The sequence below is a fragment of the Brachypodium distachyon genome, chromosome 4 (genome assembly GCF_000005505.3).
Source record: "Brachypodium distachyon strain Bd21 chromosome 4, Brachypodium_distachyon_v3.0, whole genome shotgun sequence".
NCBI lineage: Eukaryota > Viridiplantae > Streptophyta > Magnoliopsida > Poales > Poaceae > Brachypodium > Brachypodium distachyon.
This window is the reverse complement of record NC_016134.3, coordinates 28554298-28581411: the sequence shown is the minus strand read 5'-3', so window position 1 is coordinate 28581411 and position 27114 is coordinate 28554298. Positions and strand designations below refer to the sequence as shown.

Below are 27114 nucleotides of genomic sequence, written 5' to 3'. Positions count from 1 at the left end.
GAAAAAGCACAGCCAGATGGGCAGCATTGATATCGAGTCGCAGCAGTCATTAGAGGAACTGTCAAACAGTGCCGGCGTCTGAAGCTATAATTCTGAACAAGCGCACAAAAATAGGGCTCCTGAAGTCATCTCTACTATTATAAACACACAGTTTACTCATTGCTCACCGTCCACTGGTTATGAGCCGTCGGATCTGGTCCACCCAACGCCTCAGATTAACCCGAAGAACTCCGGAGCGAACGGAAAAAAAAAATCTGTCGAAACAACCCGCATCACCGCACGCACGCCCTCTAGCTCTCTCTTCCTCCAACCACCACTGGTCGCTGCGATCCGCACGCCACCCACCAACCGCCGGCCGCACGCACGCCCGTCTCTTCATTCGTCTGCCGCCGATCACCCACCCACCGCATGCCCCGCTCGCAGATCGAGGGACGCCGCCACCACCGCTGCCCTCTTTGCGCATCGCCGCCTCGCCCGTAGATGGAGGGGCGCCACCACTGCTCCCTCCGACCGTCGCCTCTCTTCCAGCACAGCTTGTGACGGACTCACCCGCAGATGGAGGAATGCAGCCGCCGCTGCCCCCTCCGACCGGCGCCTCTACTCCGGCACGACTTGCAGGGTGGCTCTAAAGGTAAGGAGGATGGGAAATTGGGAGGCCATGAGAGCAGGAGAAATTCCTGGGGCTTCAAACATAAAAGCAGATTAAAACATCATCAAATCCCAACCAGTCAGGTGAGACCTTGTGGTTGGGGGCACGAAGAATCTGAATAGAATTCTCGCATGCTGAACAAGGAGCTGCATCAGACCTTATACGGTTAATCATTTGTGAGGTAGACTGGGCTGATGTGCGTGGCATTAATTATATGAATAAACTTCAGATATTGCTGCTTAATTTTATGAGTTTGCATTGGCAACTTTTACGTGATCATGCATGCGTACTTCACTTTCTGCTGTTGTAGACTGATACATCAATGGCTCTGGAAGCTAAACCATGAAGAGGTAGGAATTTGATATTGTCGATCAAACTTCATCTTTAATCTCTTCTTGTTTCTCAGGAAATCACTCTGAGAGTCAGATCTCGCAACACTGCTTTAACAATACCTCTCCTAAAGGTAAAACTGTTGCTCATATGCCTTCTTCTTGCCTGCAAGTACAACCTATTTATATGCTTTGCTTTACAGGATGTATTTTATGATGCTCCAAATGACTTGTTAACACCCAAATAGGACAGCCAGAGTGTACAGAGCGATGATGCATGATGACTCTAGAGGTTCAATGTGTTTAACTTTTTTTAATTTTTTAATTTTCTGGGTGCAGCAATTCAGATTTTTTTATCGATTACCCAGTGATGGTTTATTTGCTCTCCAGTTTCGCAGAACTGGAGTTAGATTAGTCTGTAGTCCATCTTCTTTAAACTGTAGAATTTGTACGCTTATATTTTGTTGTTCCTTAACTTTATAGTTTAGATATAATTTCTGACTTTTGTTACTTGGAGAGCGTGAGGGTGCATATGGCAAATGCACTTGAAAATGCCACTGATGATGGATTAAATGTATCTGTTGGCTGGAGGGCCATAGGGATCACAAATCAGAGGGAGACCACGGTTATGTAAATATGTGAAGAAAATCCACAGGCCTTCTGCTGTACAAGCTCCATTTGCAGGTCTTATTTTTTCCATCTTCCATTTTATGTTAACGTAGTAGTATTATGTATTGCTTTTTATCAGGCTTGATGCTTTGCCTCTTTAGGAAATTGGAAGATAAGATGGTGGGTGGTAGAACACACTTTGTGGAGACATGTGGATTACCAATCAGTACCTATTTCCTTGCTCTGAAGCTATTGTGGTTGATGAAAAATGTTGGTGCTATCAAAGTATGTAGTTCAGGCTAGTGATTAATTATTTTGCACGATTGACACCTGCCCGATATGGAATCTTTAGGTCATAAAACTTTCTGGAATTCCTATCAAAATTAAAGCCTTTCGGGAGATAATTCCTAACTTGGTTTGCCCCAAATTCTTTTCTTTACCCGAATATAGTAATTTGCAGCATTGGTTCACATTTGATTACAAAAATCTGCATCTTTGTGTAGTATCTTTTGTACCTTAAGGACAGGGAGAAAAACTATATGTGTTTTGAAGATTAAATACCCATTCAGGGTGAAGGATCCAATCTTGGCATTTTTCCTAAAGAGGAAATTAATTTCTTTGTTGGTTTCTCAAGCTTTTCAGTTCAGACTTAATTATCTAAATAGACCGGCCTAATGTATTTCATTTATTGATGTCTACATGTATCGTGTTTTGCAAAGTTGCGCTGCGTGGGCGGCAACGTGAACATGGCGAGACAAATCTTTGTGTAGATTTCCCTAAAACAATAATCTTTAAAAAAAATTGCGCACAAAAAAATCATCTTTATGCAAGATTTGATTTTAGTTAAATGGAATCGTTTGTGGTGGCCAGAGGAGCATGGTGCATAGTGAGTTACTCGAAGCCCACGAGTGAAGCTATACACTATCATTCTATTTATGGATGTTCATTGTTGTATCAAAACACGATTCAAACAAAATCTAGATAGTTTGTTGTACAATTTAGTGGTGACGTTTGCACTACATGTTTCTACATGATGACAAAATGGAATGGTTTGTCAACTACGTTTTGAAAATAAAAAATGTTGCCGCTTGATGGACATGTGTAACGTATATTTCGCAATTGACAGTAGCGTGAATTATTGGAATATTTGTGTGTCCGTTGCAACACACGGTCACTCAGCTAGTTTGGTAGTAAAACTGCTGATTTGATCGATGTTGGATACTTTCATTTTCTAATGTATAATTTTTTTATATAAAATCATATTAAATTAAATCGTAGGATGCATTGGGCCCGTATACTGGAATGGTGGTAGTACTAATTTGGTGGCATCAAAGCTCCGACGTGGTGCGCATCAGTAAGCACTAAGCACCCAGTTGACAGTTTTCGTTCTGATGTTGGCAAGTACCATACCGGCGTAGTAAAAATTGTTTTAACATTTCAACAGGAATGCAACAAGAAGTCATTATTATTTTTCTGTTGGAGGATGAATATGCTGTTTGTCCGGCGGTTCTCTCTCTCTTTTTTTTTAGGAAGTCCGGGGTTCTTCTCTCAGGTCTCAGGAGGACGAGGAGGGGATTCATCTCGGCCCAGCAGGCTAGCAGAGTGCAACAAAACAGAGCTGCTGAATTCTCTTTAGATCCCGGCAGACTCACTGCCCATTTATAGTAATCTAAAAAATTGTGGCCTACTCAATACAGCCCCCAAGCGGGACCAGGCCTCGTAAGGTCTACAGGCCCGAAACGAGACAACAGCCCAGGCCAATGCTTGGAGGATGCGCGGCCGCCGTTGAGTGCTTTTTTTTTCGAAGAGGAGGATGAATCTCCCGGCTCTGCATCAAAATGATGCACATATTTTTTTGTTATACAATAAATCTGATAAATAAATATATTGATCAACCCAAAACAATCTTTCTGACGATAATTGTCGGAACACCAACAAACTTGACGAAGGAGGTGACCATGGTCGGGCCTCATGCACTGACTACACATCAACACACATCATCTAAATCCATTAGCCACAGCAGGGCACAATCAGTCCAGCAGATCCTTAGCGTGCACCGCATGCGCACGCTTCAGAATGAGCCGCCACCATATTCTACCGACCCATCTTCAGGACAGGGATCAAAGCATTAACCTTGCCAGGCCTGCCATCGACGTCACCATGATGCAAGACAGCGCCACCGCCCTGCACGCGTGCATCATGCGTCCGCCACCGAGACCCCGCTGCACCACTCTGTCGAGACCCTCCGTCATCGCTGCAGAAGCTGCCACGCTGCTCCACCTTGAGACCCTACCAGCTAGCCCTGCTCCAAAACGATGCCCGCAGGAAGGAGAAATGGTGCCGAGCGTCATCATCGTCCGATCCGAGGAGACCCAGATCCAGGTTTCCCCCGGAGCAGCCTGAGCAAGCGAGGGGGCGAGAATTGTAGGAACGATGCCTTCGACAAGGTAACGGCGCATGGACGCCGCCATCGTCATCCATGACCAAGGTCGGCTTGGTTTTCACCGGCGGTCGCGCCTCCCCAAACGCACAAATCATCCTGGACGGTCGAGCACCGTGTCAGGATGCCGACAGCTGGGACGCACGACGCGCCCAAGAACTGCGATGCAGATAGAGCACGGACCGATGAGCCGAGAACTTCTCCCCGGCAACATAGAAGATCACATCGGCTCCATCTCGACTCTTCAAAAGGTCGCCGAGATGCAAATGCAGATTGCTTGGCGGAACATCGACAAATCTCACACCTTTACTACTCCTCCTTTCGCCGGCGATCTTTAGGACGGTGACATCACACCTAATACTGAAAGAATCCTCCCTCAGATACGGAGACGCTTCGAGATCAGCCTTCTTGATGAAATCAGGGTGACCCCGGCTCGAGCTCTTGCCGAAGAAAGTATGAACATCATTGACAAAGTTGTAAGCCGGCACGGGCTCCCCATCTTCGTCGAGAAGAGAGAACCTGAACCTGGCCTTGATGTCGCGGTAGCAGTCGACAAGGCGGAGGTAAAGGGAGACGGAATCTGCGTGCTCCGGCTTGCTGTCGTTGGGGTAACACGTCATGGCCCAGCGAGGGTGATCTGATCCCACGGTGAAATCGGTGCTGGATTTGATGTAGTCGCCGTTCTTCACGGTCTCCTTGGCGTGTGCGTATCCTGAGATCTTCAGCACGTATGAGCCTTTCTCGGAGTGGGATACGGTATCGTGGGAGATCTTGCAGCGCTTCGCCATGGGGGTGCGGTGTTGCGGTGACTGTCATGGTGGTGTCACGGCAGATGTCATAGGATGGCTTATCTTGGGGCCAATGGACGAAGAAGGATCCGGATGTGGGAGGACGTGAAGAGAAACACGCACAAAACACACAAGCACACGCAGATTTACCCAGGTTCGGAGCCCTCTTGTCGAGGTAAGACTTCTACTCCTGCTTTGTTGTATTAGCCGAGATAAGCAAGCTCTACAATGGCACTCCTTTAGCTGTATTCTTGGGAAAGAAGAAGAAGTAAAAACCCTAAATGCCTAAGTGTTCTCCTCCTAAGCGCCCCCTTTCTCTACAGAGGGGTAAGGTTTTATTTATAGACCGTCCATGTCACACTGACACGTGGGCCGAGTCTAACGTCATCTTCCTTGGGCCCTACGGGGCATGCGGCTTGGTTCCCTCCAAGCAGTACCGTAGGGGACAAGACTTTACTTTTTCTTGCCAGTCTGCAACGGGTACAACTATTCTCTACCGGTTTCCGTCAGAGATTTTCTTTCGGTGCTTCTCTAGCGTGGTCACCTGACACCGATACGCAGACGCTGACCGCTTTTCTAAGATAATGATTGCTTTACTTTAGTTTGCACCGCGTGGTCACGATAAGACCGTTGAGAGATCTCGGCTATCGTCGAGATTAAAGTGCTCGTTCTTATTCTGCAAACTTATAAGACAAGATAGTCATGCCGGCATGCGCTCGGGATGCCGGCTTAGTATTAGTTTAATTTTATGATGCCGGCATACGTAATTATGCCGGTTTTGCCTTCGTTATCTCGGTTAGAGTTGTGTCGTCGTGATCCTAGCTGGGTCATCCCCCGACGGTGACGAAGATGCAGTCATCGAGATCGTCCATGGATCCGGTGCGTTTGCTGGAGCTGTTGGCAGCGGTGTATGTAAGCGGTAATTAAGCCCGAGGAATTCTGAGTTGGACTTGGAGTCTTGGACGACCCTCGGATGTGTATATCGTATATGAACACGCATAGTACGTGACCAGGAAATATACGACTCGATCGGACTCCACGTCTGGACCGATGGGGATACGAAGAGCTACTACCAGCGGCAGAAACCTTTTTGTTTTTCTGGAAGTCTTTTCCTTTCATGGATTATTAATTTAGCACAATAGGTGTATCAGATGCTAAAGAAAATATAATCGTTCAAGATATATCAAATTTTATGGCGCGATGTGTATATTCATCATATGTAAGCTGAAAAAGGAAAAACAAAGAGAAAGCACGAAACTTCTGGTTAAGCATGATACTTACTCTAAAAGCGTTTATACTACTGTAGGATTTTATCTGATGCGTGTTTATACCGCGCTAGAAAAGAGGATTTGGACTGTTTTTAACCATCGGCAACTTGATGTACTCCTACTTACTAAAATTACCATCCAGCCAAGCTTTAGGACCAATGGCATATTAAAACTACTACCAGAAATTAAAACTAGCAGAAATTAACACCTACACCCAACAGGCAGATCAAACATCGTCAACCAGAGAACAAGTAGAGCAAGTATATCATGGCAACAACATTAGAAATCTGTAGATTTATACCAAAAAATATAGGCATTTAATCAGCCTGACAGCGATTGATCGGTCTGACAACCGATTAACTGCCATTTAATCGGCCTTACCAGCTAATGCACTTGCCGAGTAGCGATTAACTGGCCATTTAATCGGCTACTCGGCCGATTCTTGAACAATGCCGACAACCTCTCCCCGCCGACATGAAAGACCACGTCTGCTCCGTCCATGCTCTTGAGGAGGTCGTCGAGATGCCGATGCAAGTTGCTTGGAGGAACCACCATAAACTGTTTACCTTTGTGGATGTCCTTCTTTTCCATGGCGATATCACACCTCATGCTGAAACTATCGCCACATAAATAAACCGATCCCTCTAAATCTGCCTTCCTGATGAAATCTTCGTACCAGTCATGAGAACAACATTTGCTTGAGTAGGTATACACAGGGGTGGTAAAGCCGTGTGCCGGTAGTTGCATGTGCTCCGTCCTTGTCAAGCAGACTAAACTCCATGCTCACCTTCACGTCATGGGCATCAGCAGAATCCAGAACCAGGGCAACACTGATGTATTCTGCATCTGCAAAGCCGTTTGGGTAGTATTCCATAACCCAAGTGTGGCCTCCGAAACTGAAAGGCGCGGAAGCCACGTACTCTCGGGTCTCGAATAGCTCCTTGGCTCTGGAGTAGCCGTCAATCTTGAGCACATACGACCCCTGCTCGGATGCAGCTACAGTGGCAGCAGAAATTGTGCAGTGATCTGCCATTCTGGAGGAGAAGCTTAGGATGGAATAGATGGAACAGTGGCAAGATGGAAGATTTTTCTGCGTCTGTATCATACAGAATCGAAACGAATCACCTGCGTCTGAAGATTTATCTTCGTCTTTCCCCGCTGCAGGCAGGGTAGCTTCTCCCGCGGAAGACGATGATGGTGAAGTCTCAATGGGTTGGGCCGAGATGGTTGGTTGAATGGCGCGCCGTGGGCACCCGATGAAGGAAGTGCTGTCGCTCGTTGCCCGGCACGAGTCCTCGCCGGCGCGAGCAGAGGAGGCGGCGGGCGGCGGCGGCTCGGGGTGCTCGGCCGAATCGGGGGGAGACGAAGGACTCGGGTGGGTCGGCGGTTTACTGGGGGAATCGGAGTTCCCTAAGTACCTAAACGGGCTGGGCTGGGCCAAGCGAAGGAAAGGAAGGCCCACAGAACCGTATGTTTCTGGGGAAAGCTGAAATTAAGCCCAAAACCATGGGCCTTCAAAGGTCCACGAAGCTTTTAATCCCCACACATTACCAAAGTACTCATGCTGATGCTGCTCTAGGTTGCACAAATTTTCGGATCACAGAAATTTTTAATGAACCTAAGACTTTTACTCCCCATGCGTTTTTTCTTTCCATGCCTGTTCACCACTCATGAAGCATTTTCGGATCTAATAAAAAATAGATAAAAAAATCTCATCTTCCTGTCTCCTACTTCCTGCATGGATTGTAAATCGAAGACTGGGGTGGATAAATTTCTGCAGGTGCACAAGATATAGTCCGTTTATCCTTTGTCCATGATTTTCTTTAACTCGAAATAGACACATAGGTGAGGAGGAATTAGATTTCAAAATAGAGACCGGGTTGCAATGAGAACACGTTGCAGTGGACACAGAAGAGACCTACACAGCAGTTAAATTGTGCACAATCCAGGCATCACCCACACCACAAAAGGAAGGAGCCACCCAGAAGCAGACATTCCACTCTTGCATCAGCAGAAGACGAAATGCTACTAGTACTAAATTTGGATCACAGCGATCAGTTTAATTGTTCACAATCCAAGCATATTGACCCAACAACAGAAATTCTACTTGCATCAGACATTCAGTACAGACATATTCAAATCGATAGAAGTTTTGTAGTAGCTATAAAAACATGCAGACATACATGCATTGAGAACTAGGAGAAAACGAAATACGGAGTACAGTACTAAATTTGGAAGACAGCAGCATACTCTTTCACAAAAACCAGGCATGCTGACATGTATGCATGCGATATTTTTTCGACAATGATAGATTTACTGAAATATGTATGCATACACGGAGAACCATCAGAAACATAACTAGTGAATATAGATAAGATTATAGCAATATCACATACATAAGTACTAAATTGACATTATGATATCTTTGGCCGCTTTGAATTCGACAGGAATGATTCTAGCAACCAGCTCCTTGAGAACAGATGGGCAACTGATTCTCAAATGGTCATACCCATGACTCACCATCATCGCCTCCAAATTGGAAGGAGAAGCAAGGAACTCAAAGCAAGCTTGCTTGAGTCCATGGCAGCTATGTTGTTCGGCTAAAGCCAAACTTGTGGCTACCATGTTGGCATCAATGTTGCCGCATAACTTGTGTTCGCATATCAGCTTCAGCCTCTCGATGTTGTACCGGTCCGCCACGACAAGTAGATGGCCAGCCATGAACACATCTTCATGAGCTTCACCCATGTTGCTATCCATCTCAAGGACTGACACGGAGTCGGTGTATATGAAGTGGAGCAATGACTTGAACACATCAGCTTCCATGTCATTGATTTCAATAGTATCACCAGAATTCTCCTTCATGGCACCAAAGAGCTCCGCTTTGAAGACGGATGAGCGAGCAGCAAGGACAATTCTATGAGCTGTGAACTTCTGCCCACCGACCAGAAATGTCACGTCTGCTGCTTCCATGTTTCGTGAGGAGGTCACCAAAATGTAGATTCAAGTTGCTTGGAGGAATAGCAACAAACTGATCACCCTTTGTTTCTTTGCTGCCGATATCTTCGGTAATGGTGATATCGCACCTGATGCTGAAACTGTCATCTCTTAGAAGCACTGATCCCTCCTCAATGAAATCAGAGAAGCACATATGAGTTGTTGACCTGTTGACAGTTTCTGCCAAAAGTAGGTACCACCATTGACTAGTGGTACTGGTACCCCATCCTTGTCAAGTAGACTAAACTTGGCCTTCATATCCACATCACTGTCATCAACAAGGGTAATAAGGTGAACAGCAATGTACTCTGTCTCATCGTAACCGTTTGGGTAAAATTCCAGAACCCAGTCGTGACCACAAGAACTGAAAGGTTCAGAAATCACGCCCTCTTCTTTGTTCGCTAGCATCTGCCATCTTGAGTATCCATCTATCTTGAGCACATGAGACCTCCTTGTAAGAACCCCATGGCTCTTTTCCTCGCCATCGCCAACAGCGGCAACAGAAAGCTTGCAGTGCTCTGCCATTCAGCGGAAACCCCATTTGGCTCTCGGGATCCAGTGCTCCCTGTAGTTCAAACATCACGAAAATTATGTTTTGAAGTTTCAAAAAAATCTGAATTTTCCATATTCATTCAGGTGGTACCTAGGATGGATGGAGGAGGCCAGAGCAGTGGGGAGGACCGGAGGAGGGAGGTGGTGCGGCGGCTGCTGTGGCAAGGAGAAGGTGGTGCGGCCCTGAAATCCGCGGAAGATGCGCCCCAGGCGAGGGAGCGGGCGGTGTCAGGGAACCGGAGAGGAAGTGGAGGCTGCGTGAGGGAGAGGAAGGCGGCGGCGGTTCTACGATCCAGCAGCAGGAGAGCCCGACGGCGGAGGCTCCAGGAACCGCCGGCGGAGCAAGAGCTAGCTTCGGGAGACGGCGGAGCAGGGGCTTCAAGCGGCGGCGAGGGCAGGCCTTCCGTCGGCTCGAGAACCCTAGCCGCACGATGAGTGACGGAGGAGCTAAGGGATGGTGGCGGATGCGGCGGCGGCGTCTGCGGAAAGGAGGCGCACCGGCGGCGGCTGCTGCTGTGGGAGGGAAGCCCTCCGGCGGCGGAGGCTTTTTTTTTGAGAGAGGAGAAGAGTGTGAGAGAGAATTAGAGTGGGTTTGGAATATTGCTGGACAACAGGCCGACTCAGGCTGGCCCGCGTCTAACCAAGCTTAGCCGACCCGTTAGGCACGTTTGTAAATGGACCGTGCCGTGCCGGCCTTCTCCGGCCGAAACCAGGCCCAGACACGGCACATTAGCTCGGCCGAGCCGGTCCGGGCCCGTTTAGCCCAGTGGGCTAAAAAAACCCGATCATATCTGCCGTCGAGCTCCATGCATCCCGCCGTCCGATCCGCTTTCTTCTTTCTCTTCCTCCAGCTCTCGATCCGCCGTCGAGCTCCACCTGCCTCGTTCGCCCCGCCTCTGATCCAGATCGATGGGGATTGGGGGGAGCCTCCTCGCCCCAGATAGGGGGAGGGGGGCCTGAGCTATAAAGAGGATGGGAGATGAATGGGCTGGGTTGGGCTAGAAAGAGGAAGGAGATGAGATGGGCTGGGTTGCGCTGAGAGGTAAAAAAATAAAAAATGCTAAACATGCCATGTGGTGCCGGCCCACAGGGTCGAGAGAGAGGCCCAGACACGGCCCCGAGCAGGTCGCTAAGTTGATAGCCACAACACCGACATGCCTAGTTAGAGACCCACCGACGGGTTTGGTCAGCCAGTCGAAGGTGGTGCCTCCAGTCTCTAACTAGGAATAAGTTTCCGTCGTCGGTCCGTGCGTCTTCGTCCGTGTCTGGCGCCTTCGTACAGACAAAACGGATTTCGTACGTCGTCGTCCGTCACGTTCCACCGCGCAAATACGTTTCCTTCGTTTGCGAGAAACCTCACGCGTGACCGTCTCCTTTTTTCTCTCTGGCGACTACTCCTTTCAGAATTGACCCGCGCGGGTTCTTTTCTCCGCGGCCTCCCCCTGCGAGCCGTCATCGTGGGGCTCCTGCCGGCCGGCCGCTCCTCTAGCGCGGCGCTGCTGCTCGTCGCACCTCCCCTTTTCACTTGCCGCGGTAGCCATAGAGCAGGAGGTACATGTTTCCGTCGTCCGGGTGCCTTCGTACGTCAGCAGCGTTCCTCCCGGTACCTCCTTCATCGGGCTGAAATCGCCGCCGGCGGCAACCACCCAGCATCGTCGAGCCCGCCGAGACCCACCTCGCCCCTCCCAGACTATCTCCGAACCGATTCCATGCCGAAATCGAGGCGGCCGGCAGCGCGCCCGAAGGCCACTCGAGCTTCACCGTCCCTGCCACGATCGAGTCAGTCGCCGGCCCGATTCAATCCGCCGCCGCCTCGATTCAGTTATCCGCCACACGATTCAGTCCGCCGCCAACTCCGACGTCGTCCATGTACTCTTCCGCTTCGATTCAGTCCTCTAGCGGTGGCGCGCCCAAGTGGGAGGCGGCGGGATGCGAGCCCCCGACAGACGGCATGCTCGGTCAGGCGTGCGTTGGGCGTCGCCGCGTCGGGTCGCACGCACGGGTTTTTCTCAGGTGAGAAAAAAATCTAATGAAGAATCATGGCGGCTTGCGGTCAGGCTGATGGTGCTCCCCACAGAATCATGGCCACAGGTAAGCTTGATTTACTATTGTCTTACATTGCATAATTCATCAATTAGCCTACCTCCTGAGACCCACAGGCCACACCACATGCCTGAGATTAGTATACTCCACACCTTTTGTCGAAACACTCAGTGTTACCAACAACGTTTCTATCAATTGAGAGTCTCACAGACTGGCTGTCTTCTGTGACCATGTGCATTTACAAATTTGTTTGGCACTCTGTTAACGCAAAAAAACTTGTAATGCTTGCTAAGATTTGTCAGATCCAGTCTGCAAGTGTTTCGTTTGCTTTGTTCGAACACAGAATTGAACCATAGCTATGCCTAAAAGCTTTGCAAAAATTTTTATCCGTTTTAGTTTATATATTACATTGAATCAAATACTCCTCTAGAGAGTAGGCAGGAGGCATCGCAAGAACACACGACAACTAATTATGGATGACTGCAAGAATTATACATCCAGTAAGAACTTGGTCTACAATTGTGAATGGGCAGACTAGCAGTACTTTTATGTCAAACGAATTAAACGTAAATGTGGTTCTGCATCTTTTTCCAGCAGCCGGCACACCACTGAAAATAAAATCTTATCAGCATAAAAGTTGAACTCTATGCAATATCTCATTTGTTTTGCTGCTCTCTTGCATTACAAACTTGGAGTCTTTTACTGTATTTGTTTCAAGTAGATGCCAGTTCAAAATTGAAACAATCTTTAGTACACAACTTTGACAACAATTTTTCTATCGAAAGCACAAATGATTTAGCTAATTCCATGTAAAATGTAGTGTTTCCGTAATAACCATACCAAAAATGGACCAGACATCGTTTCCACCCTTTTTAATTAGCTCTATCTTCAGAAGAAGTGAATTGCTACAGCTTAACTTGTCAGTTAAGACAACATTTTTCTTCTTAGGGGAAGCTGGAACGATGGCGAGTTATTTTATCTGTCGCTATGCGACTTCGCTGTGCTACGTGTCTCTAGATGAGATAGAAAGATGCATGGAAATAGGACTACTGTGCACCCAAATAGAGCGGGGAGACAGACCCACCATGCCGGATGTTTTTGAGATGCTAAATCAGTAATCTGCAAGAATAAAAACAGGGCCTGATCAGGCAAATTGATTTTACAACCGGGGTCGCTTGTCCTCCTTGATTGGGAGTACCACTCAGCAAAATAAAGATCTCGCTGGGATATATTTGGAACCTGGAAGGATGTGTGTGAAAAATAACACTTTTGGATGATAATTTCATGCTATGTAGGAGTAGAATACTTCATCCCATGACCTGCTTTTAGGATGCAAAGCTCTGTTTTCCCATCAGGAAAACGAATATATATTGATACCGTCTGGAACATATTTTTTATGTAACACAACACTTTTTTTTGCGAGTATTTATGTAACACTTTTTATGTATAGGAGGGAGTATAATTTTTTTTAACACAACACTAACAAATTGAAATGGAGTTTTAATGTTTTGGAATACTATCAGGTTATCTTTTATACACATGTGAATTTTCACATTCATTATGCGCGATCATCATCGTATATGTGAAACAACTGCAGGGTAATATTTGTCGCAGCCGGTTATAAGCGATCAATGTTTCTATCTGTGATTCCGTCGTTCCGTAGCAACGCTCGGGCATTGTACTAGTCAGTGGCGGATCTAGGTTTTTGAGACAGGATGGTCCAATGTATAAACTTTTATCCCAATATAAATTATAACCAACAATTTTTTTACCTCAAACATACTACTAGTAGTATTGAATTTGGGGAGAGAAAAAAAACCGGCATTGGAACAATTTTGCGATAATTTCAATTCAATCAATGAGCAAATCTTAATTCGATTCATTGAAAGACCGAGAAAAATGTCGCCGGCTCCATGTAAGCTACTGCCCCGTCGCATGCTCGCGCTGATGAAGCGTATGTTTGCCGTTCGCTGGCAGTCAGCGATGATGATGACGAGAAATACAATGCGATGTTAGCTGCTCATGTTCGTCTGCTCGGCAAAAATACGATACGATGCCAACTGCTCGTGACGATCGCTAGGCTGCTACAAGGCCCGATCTGATGTGGTGATGCACACTACACAACAGAAAGAAAACGAGAACTGGCCAGGAAGATAGGCTATTTGCTCGGGCTGATTTTGCTTTTTTGGTGGATTTAAGATACACTAGTGTATATGTATGCGGGCTATATTTCCAGGGTGGTCCTATGGATCCGCCGGTGGTACTAGTCACCACTTAGGATCCTTATACATGACATGCCATCAATGATAAGGACCGTCAATGGTAATAGGTCATCAGATTCGTGCCATTGGGAGGTGGCACAACCACTCACCATTGCAATTTTACAATAACCACTGACAAGCTCAGCCCATAAGAAATGAGTCTTTAGGCGAACGAGCTTCTAGCCTAATGGCTAGAGGTTCTAGTAGCACCCCTTTGGTTCTGGGTTTGACTCCCCATTGGAGCGAATTTAGGGTCTAAGGCCGGCTTTGATTTCACGTGGCGCCGCGGTGCCGCTGTGTATGGGTGGGCACGAGGTTCGAAGATTTTCCCGGCCAGTGTGTGAAGGCTTCTTCTTTCATGGATACCAGGGGTTTCTTCCCCCCGCAGGCCTAGTTTTTTTTTAAGACGAGTCTTTAGTGACACAATGTTCTATAATAGTAATGCACTTGCTTTTGCCTGTAGCATGTACATTTTTGAAAGAGGACTTTTACGGTAGGGACTAGACAATGTGAGCCATCCATCAAGCTAATCCAAAAAGGCCTAGATTTATCAATACCAGAAGGCAAAGAGAGTAGTAGTATTTGTTCAAAGGGCAAATATAGGAAGAGATCCCTGGCAAATCCTACAGATCCGAGAACAAAAATTATTGAGGAGGATATGGTGGTTTTTTCTAATTAGTATCACGTCACCTATTTTTACCATATACCATATGTAGTTACTAATGGCTAGAGATTCAGTGTGCTGACTTCAGGGGGGTGTCGAGGTCTTATGAAAATTACATGTGTTTAGAGTTACAGGGTACCATTGCCAGGTGGCAAGAACCAGAAATTGACAGGTTTGTTTCAATGCTTGTTGGAATTTGCAGGTTGTGTGAAGGCTCTGGATGGATTTCTTGAGGGAAAAACAGTAGGCCAAATGACCTACCGTAATTAAATTAAGGGAAAACCAAAAATTGTCAAGTTTGTTTCAATGCCTGTTGGAATTTTAGTTGGTTCCCCTTTGGTGTCCTGGCCTGGCATCTGTTCTTAACTTTCCCTACAGATCTTTTACTGATTATTATAGAGTGCTAATTATGGTGCTAAATATTCTCTTGGGTAGTGGGTGTGCTTGTGATTATAAACTGTTGATTGTCGCCTTACTCAGAACTAGCAGTTACAGCAAGAGCAACAGTCCAAGGTATATTATTTTTTCTTTCTGATTTAAATTAATGATAGCACGAAAGTATCAAATGACTCTTAATTTGATTCATGTACTAAGTTTGATTGTTTCGTATGCATGCCCATGCGCCTAGCTTCTTCTGCAAGGCTGGTGCAGCAACATAATTCCTGTCTTCCACTTTGCGCCAGACCAAGGTGACAACACATCCAATATTTTTCAGGTTCTCATATGTATGTGAAGCATCTTTATTTTTTATCGAATCGTTGATGTTTTCAGAGCATAATTTTCCACTGAATGGATTACCATTTGCTGAGACTAATGATTTAAACTTGCATAAACAAGTAAAGAACTTTTAACCATTACCAGATGCTGACACTATACAGATCATGTTGTTTAGTAAAACTATCGTAACAGATGCAGGTGGAGGGTCTTTAAGTAAGTAACCACCTAATACCATTTTTATTGAGATCCATCTTTCGTCTAAGAAGTTCTGAAGATGGTCAAAAACATAGTTCAATAAAATCATCTGCTTCTGTTGACGCTTCCCTGTACTATGCCCAAAGTTTGTACTGAGTGTTGCATATGTTTCTTTAAACGTTTAGTTCTATGTCGTGCCATATCATGCTTATCATTAGAGCACGACCTGAATGTTTCAGTTGAACTATATATCAACTTGTCTAAAGAATGCTTACATAAGGTATATCTTGATAATTATACAGTTTTTTCTTTCCAAACGACCTTGCGATTGGATTAGATAATTACATAGTAGGCGCTAATTTCTGTTCTTCTGATTTGAATAATTTCAGGGTGATTTAGAGAAGCTCACCAACCAAAATGTGCCTCATTTCTCTTTTTTAAAGGTGTATTTGCCTTTCTGTTTAATGCAAATAGCTACCATGAAGAATGGAATATGAATCTAAAAGTGAAAATTGCAGTTGCTGAACGGAACATGAGCATGCTAGGAGTTGACCTTTATTTTTTATTGCTAAGGTGCTTTGTTTCAGATTGTATTCTCACTCAAGTATTTTTATTAGGCAAACTAGCTCTATTTCTTATGGATACTTAATTCCTTATTTATTAAATTCCAAGTTAGGGAGCCTGGTCGTTGTCAAAATTTACTGTTTTGGAGCACTACGGCCTGAATAGATGTCATAAAAAGGAAAAGAACACTAACTTATTGCTTTTTATGCCATGATTAATATTGGAATTTTAATTTTCTTTACAGAAATAAGCCTTCTAATTATCTTTAGGATTTAAAATAAATTTATTGTTTTCTTCTTTCTGAACGAATCTTATAGCCTTGTGTTTGTGAATATTTCTTTAGACTTGAACACATCTTAATTACTTTGTGCATTTACCCATATCAAGTGTCAACAAATCCCTGTTCCTAAAAAACCAGCAAGTGAGATACCAACAAAAGAATATCGTGTCGTTGGTTCGCAAAAATTTCAGCCAATGATGGAGTTTCCTCTAAATTTTCAAATTAACCAAACGGAAGAACAAGACTTGACTTATAACAAAACCATTTGTTTGAACTTTCAACGTGGCCTGAATTCAAATACCACCGAGGGATTGGAATCAATGGATTTTACACACTGTGTGTCAAATACTCGACCCCATATGATAATCAAACAGGAAATCTGCTAGAAGCTTGATCGCGCATCTACCTGCTAGCTCTTTGTTGGTTTAACGAAACACAACAGCTCCGTTGCATATGATAATCAAACAGGAAACCTGTTAGAAGCTTGAGCGTGCATCTACCTGCTCTGTGCCACCTCTGACCGAGGCCAAGGACCACTCATGTTGTTGTCTTCCTCTGTCTTAATTCCTTGCTGGGCACAACCGTGTGCCGCAAACCTCCAACGATGCGACAGAGAGATCATGACGCCCGCTGCTAGGATGGAGTTTGACATAAAAAGAATTATTTGCCCCATCAAATCGCTAACCCGTCTATTTTCATGTCAAGTTTCTTATTTTATAAACATGCATATGGAGACCTGTAATTATAGGACGTGCGTGCACGTGCATGCTTACTAGTCAATAAAGCACTCCTAATGCCTCGCAAAGTCTCAAGTCGTGATCCGCCGTTTTGGCTCGAGAAAATGGGAGGAAATTTTAGGGATAACACATATCCACGTGGAATCTTCGGATATAATTTCGTTGGAAACCGTTGGTTAGCTACTTGCGTAAAGTCTCGCGCACATCGCCTTTTTTTTTACCAGCACCATACATCGCCTATACTAGACCGGAAGAGCTCACCAATACACCCACCGAAATGTTGGATATGTCATCGTACGTGTTGAACTTTGTACGCGGGAATGCGGGATGACGGATCCTAGTGAAGTGCGGCCTTTGGTTACTTGCTCCAAATTTGACAAATTGCACATTCGGATCGATGCCTTTTCTCTCCGTCTTAGTTCTCTCGATTCCTCAAATAATCAAAGATTGGTTATTATGTTTGCCATCTTTACATGTACTCCCTCTTGTACCCTTGATATCAAAGACAAGACTGAAACTAGTTATATTATTGCGGTTTTTGTCTCAAGTTTCTCACGAAACCACAGTTAAGACTAATGTCTCAAGGAACCACAACTTTTGGGCAAACCTTCTCAGAAAACCCTAATATGAAAGATTAAACCATTTGACACGATTTCCAAACAGATGTGATCCATTGTCAGGTGTGTCACGTGTCAGCCCTAACCCGTTTCATTTAATTTGCCACATGGGCTTTTGATTTTAGCGGGTCGGGTCGGGTCGACATCATGACGGATATGTAGAATATCATGTACTCCATCTGATCCATAATAAGTGTCTCAGAGCTAGTGGTGATTAGTACGTGAACTAATTGTGGCGCGACGACGTATGCCACGTACAATTATCGTCCACAGTACCGAAATTTCTCACAAAATAAGCAGGAAATGTTATCTTTTTTCTTCTCTTTCATTAAATTTTGTTTTCCTTCGCAAAAAAATAAAATAAATTTCGTTTTCCTTTCATAGTCTTTTTTTTCTTTTCTCACGTTTCCTTACCTTTTAAGGTAAAAAAATGTTTAGTTTTTATTTATACTTCTTCTTTCATAATTCTTTTCGTTCCTTTTAAAGTTTCTTGTGTAGTAATGTTTCATCAATATATATTTTCTGCCGGCTGATCTATGTAATGTGATAAGCAACCCTAATTTTTGTATATGAATAAAAATAAACGCAATATTTTTAACAAGGGTATAAATATTTTCTTATACAGATAACAAATCTCATGGATGGTAGAATCTCACGTCTGAGATATTAATGACCTAATTAGCTTCTTGTGAGAAGACCAACAAATCTAGAGATGGAGAGCCTGATGGAGAATGTCTATATATAATACAGATCGAATCAACGTTTGATCTGAATATACTACTCAATCCTGGCACAGGTAAATTGTACCGTAAAAGTGCTCTACTGCTCTTTTGAAAGGCTCTTTTTAGTTCTTTTTGTGTAAATCTAGTCATCTACCCTGTCTAATAGCTGAAAATTTTATCTCCTCCAAATTCTAATGCCTAATGTATCCTAGTGAAATGTCCTCTAAGCAACATGTGGCACCTTTGTATTAAATCCAAATTATGAATCTGAGGGAGTAACAAAAAAGGGGGCGACATAGAATCCCCATCGGCCCATTGTACTGTTTGCTCTTCCAGCCGGGAATTGGACCATCACCTTGCTATGTCCCATCACCGGAAACGACGTAGTTGCCTTGTCGGTATTGTCTTCTCTTTTGCCGTGGATTGCAATCGCTAATTATACAGTTATCTGGTGGAACTTGTGGAAACAACATATACATTTGAAAACAACGCGCTCATGGGCGATGTTGTCGTCAATCTCATCAAGGAAGAATTAAAACAATTTGTTTTAGCTCACAACACGCTTAATGATAGTAGCACGTAAGTACGTTGCAATTTGTTTGGTTATAAAACTCTCTGCGTACTTTACTTGCGTGGCGTGCAATCCGAACAAAAGATCACGAAGGGCTGAAAAGAACGACACTCATCTACACACACAGAGCCGTTTAAATCTTCAGAATCCATAACTCGAAACACAAAATGCAGAAAATGTTCAAAACCCATTCTACTTGCAACAATAAATCAATGATAGATAGTTTACAGTTTCATTCTGACAGACAAGCAACAGACATGGAGAACTAGCGGAAATTGAAATACTGCTAAATTTAGATCACAGCAGCACATTATACTAAATGTCTAAATTTCCATGATAATATCCTTCAACGTTTCGAACTCATCAGGCAAGAGTCTAGTGATGAGTTCCTTGAGAACAGATGGACAACTTTTTTTCTCGTAACCATCGCTTGCCTTCATTGCCTTCAATTTGGAAGGAGAGGCAAGAAACTCGAAGCAAGCTTCTTTGAGTCCCTTGCAGCCATGCTGCTCAGATAGAGCCAAACTGGTTGCCACCATGTTGGTGTCAATGTGGTTGCACAGCTTTTCCTCGCATATCAGGTTCAGCCTCTTTATGTTGTACCTGTCTGCTGCAACAAGTAGATGGCTAGCCATTGCCACATCTCCATGAGCTTCACCTTCGTTGCTAGTCATATCAAGCACCGGAACTGAATCAGTGTATATGAAGTAGAGCAAGGACTTGAACACGTCAGCTTCCATGTCATCGATTCCAATAGGATCGCCAAGATTCTCCTTCATGGCACCAAAGAGCTCCGCTTTGAAGACGGACGAGCGAGCAGCGAGCACAGATGTATGAGCTGAGATCTTCTCCCCACCGACATGAAAGGTCACATCTGCTCCATCCATGTTCTTCAGTAGATCGCCGAGACACCGATGCAAGTTGATCCTAGGAACCACTACAAACTCCTTATCCATTGTTCCTGCGCTGCCGATATCTTTGATGATGGTGATATCGCACCTGATGCTGAAACTACCATCTCTTAGATGCACTGATCCCGCCTCGATGAACTTACATACTCTCTCTGTCCGCGAAAGAGCGTGCGTTTGGCTCCATCATTTGTCCGGAAAAGACTATACGTTTGGATGTCAGTTTTGCGTTTAGCCTCCCGTCACGATTTCAGCCCAGCCAAGACCATCCAATCCATCCCCAAACTCTTCTTCTCTCCACCGCATCCTCTCTCCCCCGATCCAAATCCTCTCCACCGAATACTCAGGCATCCAATCCGGTCGATCCAACATGCAGTCCGTCGATCCGGCCTCCAATCCAGTCGATCCGGCCCTCCCACCCAACGATGTGGCTCTCATCCCCACCCATGGCAGCCACTGCGGGGAACCCCATGCTCCCGGCTTCTCCTCCCCAGCGTCTCCGGCGACGCCCGCAGCAGCTCCTCCAGGCTATACCTCACCGTCGTCACCCCGCCGCCACAGAACACTAGCTTCCCCCATCCTGCCCTCCCGCTCCCATGAGAACTCCCTGTCCGCCGTTGATGGTGGTGGTGCTGCTGCTATTGGTGGCGGCAATGGCCACGTGCTGCTTGCTCCCGAGCCCTTGCTGTGGTCCTCGTCACCGGCCACGCACTGCCTACTCCCACACCCCCGCCGCAACACCATTATTACCGCCGCTGCTAACACACGAGCAACACCACTCCAGCCACCGTGGAGCTTGCAACAATGGGTGCCTTCTTTCTCGCACCTGCGGCGGCTGCTGCTGCTTGAGGAGGAGCCGGGCAGAGGGAGCGGCGAGGAGGCTGCCCTGGCAGGGGAGAGCGGCACGGCGGCGTCGTTGCAGGGCATGGGGAACGGGGGCATGGGAGTAATTGAGGGGAGAAAGGGAGGAGGGTGTTTTTTGCAAAGTGCTTAATTTTCTTGGAAAAGCCCAAACGTCTACTCTTTTACGGACGGAGAAGTACAGCGGTTGAGGATTCCAGCCAGTATGTCAATACTGGTACTGGTATACCAAGTAGACTAAACTTGACCTTCACAATTCACATCCACATCATCTGGGGGGTCAGGAGACAGGAAAACAATAGGGTAATCTGTAGTAGCGAAACCCTTTGGGTAAAATTTCATAACCCAGTTGCGACCTCCAGAGCAGAAAGTTTCAGAAGTCACGCAGTCGTCCTTCTTCTTGCATCTTGAGTATCCACCTATCTTCATCACATGAGACGTAGTTTCAAGAATCGCATGGGACTTCTTCTCGCCACAACAGAAAGCTTGCGATGCTCTGCCATTCAGCTGGAGCAGCTAGGATGGATGGAGCAACGGGAAGATGGAAGATTTTGCTGCTTGTGCTTCTGTTATAAGGAGTGTCCGTGGGAAGTTTGACCGATTTGCTGTCATTTACTACTCGATTGTTTATCTTCACGATGAGACGCAATTGCTCTGCTACTCGTGGGAACAGCCGAACAGGCCACGATGGAGCATTGGGAGATGAAAGGATTCGCTTCTTTTTCTTGGTATAAATAAACTAAAGGAGTACTAGTAGATGAAAGGGTTTGATTTTGTGTTTATACGGTGCTAGTAGATGAAAGTGGACTAACCAGTCGATTTGGGTCGTAATTTCTTCTCAGAAATGTAGTTCATTATCGTTTTAGCCCGTGTCGGTCTTGGGCTGGGTTGGGCCGGGGTAGGGCCATGCCTGCCTGTTCAGCGTCACCACCGGATCCGTGGTCATTGGGGCCCCAAATGAGTGTTGGCTCTCTGGATCCAAGGCGCGGGTTCGTTTGTGGCTCTCGTGGCTTCCATTCTGCTCCGCCATGCGTGGGCTTGTTGTTGCCGGGAGTTGCTTTGACGGATTTTGTGGAGATGCTTGGGTGTGGGCGAGCCAACGAGGGTGGCCAGTTGCGCTTGCCGCTTGCTCCACTCGGCTGGGCTTTCTAAAAAACCCGCTGGCCGGGCCCGGCACACGGCTAAATGGGTTGTGCCGGCCTGCGACCTGGCTTAGGGCGTGCATGGGCCTCGAGCCGGCAGGCCGGCATGGCCAGATCCTTTTAGCGTTTTTCTTTTATATTTTTACATTTTCCTTTGTATTTTGCATGGGCCCTGCCGGGCTAAACGAGCACAGACTAGACCGGCTGATGGGCCTGCCTTCATCCACGGCACGGCTTGTTTATATGCCCAATTAGTAGTGGAACGGGCCGTTGGCAAGCTATACTTGCTGGTAGCGGAAGAGATTGGTGTTTTGGATGCGAAAGAAATTCATATTTCACCCTCAAATATATTTCTGTAGCCGTATAACCTCTTGAAGTCCAAAACTGATTATTTAAACCCCTGAATTTCGTAATACCATTTAAATCACACCCCTCAGTGGTTTTGGGCCGACGTGGCACATTTGGAGAGGTTTTAGAGGCTGAGTAGGCAAAGTTGGTTCTTGTTTGACCGATGACATGGCGCATCAGGATCTCCATCGTCATGAGGTCGGTTAATGTCTTAACCTCGACGACGCACATCCTGACCATGGCCACCGCGAACCGGCGCTCCCCGAGCACACTCACCCGCGCGTTCTCCTGCACCATCCCCGCCGGCGCCATGAGCGCCGCATCGGAGTCGAACAACACCTCACACCCCAGCACGTTCTCGTAGTACCATGCATCGAGCTCGTCAGGGTCTTAAAATCCTCCATCACCATGGACTCCCCGCTCCTGTTGCAGTGCGCCCGCAAAGACCTCACGAGCTCCGGGTACATGTCCATGGCGGACGCTGGCTCAGAAGCGTTGGGCGCGGCGAGGTGGGTGGAGAAGGAGGAGCAGCGTCCGTGACCCCCCACCCCATTCCTCCTCAGAATTTTGGCCGGCGGCGACCGAATCCCGCTCCCGACGCCGCGTGCCGCTGCTTGCCCCCAAGAGATCCGCGCCGCTGCCGAGCGCGAAGCCGTCCTTTGGTGCTCCAGCGCACTGGAGCGACCCCGCAGCGGAGCCCTTCGCCGCCGGCTGGACCCATCATGGCCAGCCTCCTCCCTGCGCCGGGTTTCCATCTTCGGTGCCATGCGCCTCTCCGTGCCGGCGAGCACACGAGTAGCACCCCCTGCGCGACTCGCCCTGCCCCGGATCTTCTACCCCAATCTCTCACGGCTTGCACCTCCACTCGATTCCATCGGCTGGGAGGTAGAGGGTGATTACGCGGAGCTCACGGGCTCGGTCTTGAGGCGCAGCGAGGCCTACGGCCGGGGCAACGCTTGGCGGCGGTGCGCGGGCACGCTCAGGACGACGTCCATGCCGCTCGCGTTCCGGCTAGAATAGAGCACATGAGGAGAAGCAGCTAGCGGCGCTAGGTGAGGCATGCCTAGGAGATTGCATTGGTGCGTTCTGTAGGTCGAGGGGGAGCACGACGGCATCGCCAACAACGACGGAAGGGTTGGCCAGAGAAGCCAATGCCACAACATCGGTCAAACAAGAGCCAACTTTGCCTACTCAGCCTCTAAACCGCCCCAAATGTGCCACGTCAGCCCCAAAACCGCTAAGGGGTGTGATTTAAATGGTATCACGGAATTCAGGAGTCTAAATAACCGGTTTTGGACTTCAGGGGGTTAAGCGGCTACAGAGATACATTTGAGGGTGAAATATGGATTTCTTTCTTTGGATGCCGGGACGGCAGCCCTCGGTGGTGGGCATTGCGGCGATTGGAGGGCAACAAGATAGGTGACCGTGCATGAGGTAGTCGGTCGTGGTACATGTGTTGTTTTTTCGTTCGACCGCTCCTATCCCGATCTTGGGTCCTTCCTCGTCATGGTTCGCATTCTAGGATATAATTATAAAATCAGTTTTGCTGTCGAGAAGTGGCCTGTATTTTAGTTAGAGGTCAGTCAACACAGTTGGTTGTCGGATCTTAATCCAATGACTCTAATTCGTTGACCTAGATTTAAACCTTTTTCTTCAGAACCAAACCACGCCCTTATAAATTTTTTAAAGAACTGATTTGTGGTCAATCTTAACTTTCAACATAACGGACAATTTTTTGATGTTGCCATCAACTTTGCTGCAAGAAAAAGTAGTTCTCAAGTAGTAACCACTAAGTTGATTGTCAGTTTGTCACCTACTTGTACTACTACTGTATTGGTGAATTTGTTTATGCATTTTTGTCAAGCTTGATCTGCATAATTTGTGGAGAAGATATATATATATATATAGGAAGCAGACTTAGTGCCGTTAACCCACCCAGGGACGATCTATATGGGGCAGGCTCGAAGATGGATATCGCTAAAATATTGGCGCATGCATGCATGTCAGTTTTCCCCAAGTAATCAGATCTTGAGCATAATTTCCTTGTCGAGCGTCAGCATCAGCATGGACCACGCGCGCACATGCACCCTTCCAACAAAACATGAATATATGTACGCCGTACAAAGAGAAATATCAGCACAACAGTGTACGTGAATCTCGAGGCAACGATCTCAGATCGGCCAGCGACAAAGCTGTCGGAGCCATGCATCCCCTTTTGACCAGCTCAACCGAAGCAAATCGAGAAGTGTGAGAGCAGTTCAGTACTTGAGCATTAAGCTATAGCCATAAGCCATGGCGTCTTTGCCGGCGCCCGAGAGCGAGAGGCCGCCGCCGCCGCCGCCGCCGCACGCCGTGATGATCCCGTTCCCGGCGCAAGGCCACCTGACTCCCATGCTTAACCTTGCCAAGCTCCTCCACTCACGAGGCTTCCACATCACCTTCGTCAACAACGAGCACAACCACCACCGCCTTTCCCGCTCTCAATCACAGGGGGGCGCCGCCGACGGCTTAAACAGCCTAGTCCCCGGGTTCCGCTTCGCCGCCATCGCCGACGGCCTCCCCCCATCCGTCAACGAAGACGCCACGCAGGAGATCGTGCCGCTGTGCTACTCCACCATGAACCTCTGCTACCCGAGGTTCATGGAGCTCATCGGGAAGCTCAACGAGGAGGCCCCGCCGGTGACGTGCGTGGTTGCTGACGGGATCATGACGTTCGCGCTCCGGGCTGCGAGGGAGCTCGGGCTTCGGTGTGCCACGCTCTGGGCTGCCAGCGCGTGTGGCTTGATGGGGTACTGGCACTACAAGGATCTGGTGCAGCGCGGACTCATTCCTCTCAAGGGTATGTGCTTTCGTGGTTTCGTCTGTTTGATTTTTCTTGGGGCTCGATTGGGAGGGATTTTATTGCTTTGGGTAAAGAAGAATAGTTTTCCCTTCACAAAAGAAAAATAATCAGCAGTGAGATTTACCTCGGTCTGGAAGTTAAGGTTTGCTATCTTTAACTAGCAAGCAAAGAAGCAGAGCAGTAGAGTTTCTTTAGATATCTCTGACATATATGTGGTTCAGATCTTGGTGTTTCTATTTAGGCCTAAGCACAAGGCATTTGGGTTTTGGTAGAAATTTAATGCGGCTATAGCAGCAGCCAGGGGTTTTTGGCTTATATCTTGCTCGCATAACAATGGTCTGATGTTAGTCTTTTGTTTGTAAAACCCCACGTAGGATAATTGGTGACATGAAGGTACTACTTCCGTTTAATAATTTTTGTCTCAAATTTGCTCAAAAGTGGATGTATCTATTCCTAAAAAGCGTGTAGATACATGTAATATTTCGACGAGAATTATGGAACGGAGGGAGTATTTTTTTTATGCTGGCCTCTTGTAGCTAAGAGATGTTCTTTTAGCCATCGTCATAAGCATTTGTCTCCAATTACAAGGTGTCATCTTGTAGTGACACATCTTGGAGTAAAATTTAGTCATTGAGTTGGGTTTAACATAAAGAGGTTCTCCTTCCGCAGACGAGGCACAACTGACCAACGGATACCTGGACACGACCATTATCGACTGGATCCCAGGGATGCCCAAGGACCTGCGGCTCCGCGACTTCCCAAGCTTCGTGCGAACAGCGGACCCCAATGACTTTCTGCTCAAATTCTGCATCCACGAGGCGGCCGGCATGTCGCAAGCGTCAGCTGTGGTCATCAACACCTTCGACGAGCTCGACGCTCCACTCCTGGATGCCATGGCAGCGATCCTGCCACCGGTTTACACCGTAGGGCCACTCCATATAACAGTGCGCAACAACATACAAAAGAGGAGCCCGATTGCCAGTGTTAGGTCTAATTTGTGGAAGGAGCAGGATGCGCCACTCCATTGGCTCGACAACCGTGCCGCACGCTCCGTCGTGTACGTCAACTTCGGGAGCATCACCGTCGTGTCGAAGGAGCATCTGTTGGAGTTCGCATGGGGTCTGGCAAACACCGGCTACACCTTCCTGTGGAATGTGCGGCCGGACCTTGTGAAGAGATCAGATGGAGATGGTGATGATGAAACACTGGCGCTACCCGCGGAGTTTAATGCCATGATAGAGGGGAGAAGCATGCTGTCGACATGGTGCCCGCAGGACAAGGTGCTAGAGCATGAGGCCATAGGGTTGTTCCTGACGCACTCGGGGTGGAACTCGACGCTTGAGAGCATCTCGGCCGGTGTGCCAATGTTGTGTTGGCCCTTCTTTGCGGAGCAGCAAACCAACTGCCGGTACAAGTGCACGGAGTGGGGAATTGGGATGGAGATCGGCGACAAGGTGACAAGGGCCGAGGTGGAGGGCTTGATACGGGAGGCCATGGAGGGTCGCAAGGGGCAGGAGATGAGGCACCGGGTGATGGAGCTAAAAGAGGGCGCAGTAACCTCCGCGCAGACTGGTGGCAGGTCCATGCACAATTTTGATCGTCTTATCGCCGAGGTGCTGCTCGCATGAAGGTTCTATGTGTCGGTTCTTTGCGTCAATTTGTATATCCGAGTGACAAGATTTTCTTTAATGTAATGTATGTAGCTTTTGGCTATCTTGTATGTTTGCTATTATTCACTTAACTAGCAGAGTGGCCTGCACAATTGCACGTACACAATTTTGATGTCTTATACTACTCTCAACATAGAAGTTTTGTAAAGTCATCTGATTTACTCTATTACGTGTCTATCCGTATTTTTTCCTAATTTTTAGTGAACATCAATCAAATTGTGAACCTTGTCTTAAGCCACATGGCTGTCGGATGAAGTCCACATTGAGATTGCGTGATAATTTGTCGCTTCAAATTTGGCCTGTCCTTTTTGGGAAATAAAATTATCTGTAGACGAAGTAA

The 27114-nt window shown here is 46.9% G+C and overlaps 3 protein-coding genes, 3 long non-coding RNA genes and 1 pseudogene across 10 annotated transcripts; 3 read left to right on the top strand and 4 right to left on the bottom strand.

Moving 5' to 3' along the window:
* Nucleotides 1–647: 647 nt before the first annotated feature.
* On the top strand, nt 648–1977 carry LOC112268872. Its single transcript, XR_002960361.1, has 3 exons — nt 648–1112; nt 1182–1662; nt 1749–1977. It is a non-coding gene; the product is annotated as an uncharacterized LOC112268872 (long non-coding RNA).
* A 2169-nt stretch (nt 1978–4146) lies between these two features.
* Nucleotides 4147–4815, bottom strand: LOC104585048 (BTB/POZ and MATH domain-containing protein 1). Its single transcript, XM_010240959.1, has one exon. It carries the CDS (start codon nt 4813–4815, stop codon nt 4147–4149), a length of 669 nt encoding a protein of 222 aa, XP_010239261.1.
* Nucleotides 4816–6377: 1562 nt separating this feature from the next.
* On the bottom strand, nt 6378–7453 carry LOC112268759. Of its 2 annotated transcripts, none has more exons than XR_002960194.1 (2): nt 7209–7453; nt 6378–7117 (listed from the first exon to the last, which is right to left on the bottom strand). It is a non-coding gene; the product is annotated as an uncharacterized LOC112268759 (long non-coding RNA). The 2 variants fall into 2 exon arrangements; XR_002960193.1 differs by having other exon boundaries at nt 6378–7109.
* Nucleotides 7454–8395: 942 nt separating this feature from the next.
* Nucleotides 8396–10142, bottom strand: LOC100830761 (annotated as a pseudogene).
* An 850-nt stretch (nt 10143–10992) lies between these two features.
* LOC106866842 lies at nt 10993–18587 on the top strand. Of its 4 annotated transcripts, none has more exons than XR_002960513.1 (4): nt 10993–11723; nt 12624–15113; nt 15229–15289; nt 15902–16098. It is a non-coding gene; the product is annotated as an uncharacterized LOC106866842 (long non-coding RNA). The 4 variants fall into 4 exon arrangements; XR_001407837.2 differs by having other exon boundaries at nt 10997–11723; nt 14803–15113; XR_002960514.1 differs by lacking the exon at nt 15902–16098 and adding an exon at nt 18336–18587 and having other exon boundaries at nt 10993–15113.
* Nucleotides 18588–19326: 739 nt separating this feature from the next.
* Nucleotides 19327–20738, bottom strand: LOC100830450 (BTB/POZ and MATH domain-containing protein 2). The gene has a single exon (XM_024455296.1). It carries the CDS (start codon nt 19957–19959, stop codon nt 19327–19329), a length of 633 nt encoding a protein of 210 aa, XP_024311064.1. The 5' UTR covers nt 19960–20738.
* A 3680-nt stretch (nt 20739–24418) lies between these two features.
* On the top strand, nt 24419–26968 carry LOC100830139 (7-deoxyloganetin glucosyltransferase). Its single transcript, XM_003576175.4, has 2 exons — nt 24419–25101; nt 25774–26968. Exons 1-2 carry the CDS (start codon nt 24555–24557, stop codon nt 26730–26732), a joined length of 1506 nt encoding a protein of 501 aa, XP_003576223.3. The 5' UTR covers nt 24419–24554; the 3' UTR covers nt 26733–26968.
* Nucleotides 26969–27114: the final 146 nt, after the last annotated feature.

What these genes read in the sequence shown, in the direction of transcription:
- LOC104585048 (XM_010240959.1), bottom strand. Translation starts at nt 4,815, where the DNA reads ATGGCGAAGCGCTGCAAGATCTCCCACGATACCGTATCCCACTCCGAG.
- LOC100830450 (XM_024455296.1), bottom strand. Translation starts at nt 19,959, where the DNA reads ATGGATAAGGAGTTTGTAGTGGTTCCTAGGATCAACTTGCATCGGTGT.
- LOC100830139 (XM_003576175.4), top strand. Translation starts at nt 24,555, where the DNA reads ATGGCGTCTTTGCCGGCGCCCGAGAGCGAGAGGCCGCCGCCGCCGCCG. An exon ending in CGGACTCATTCCTCTCAAGG is followed by an intron (nt 25,102 to 25,773) that starts GTATGTGCTTTC and finishes CTCCTTCCGCAG; the next exon opens with ACGAGGCACAACTGACCAAC.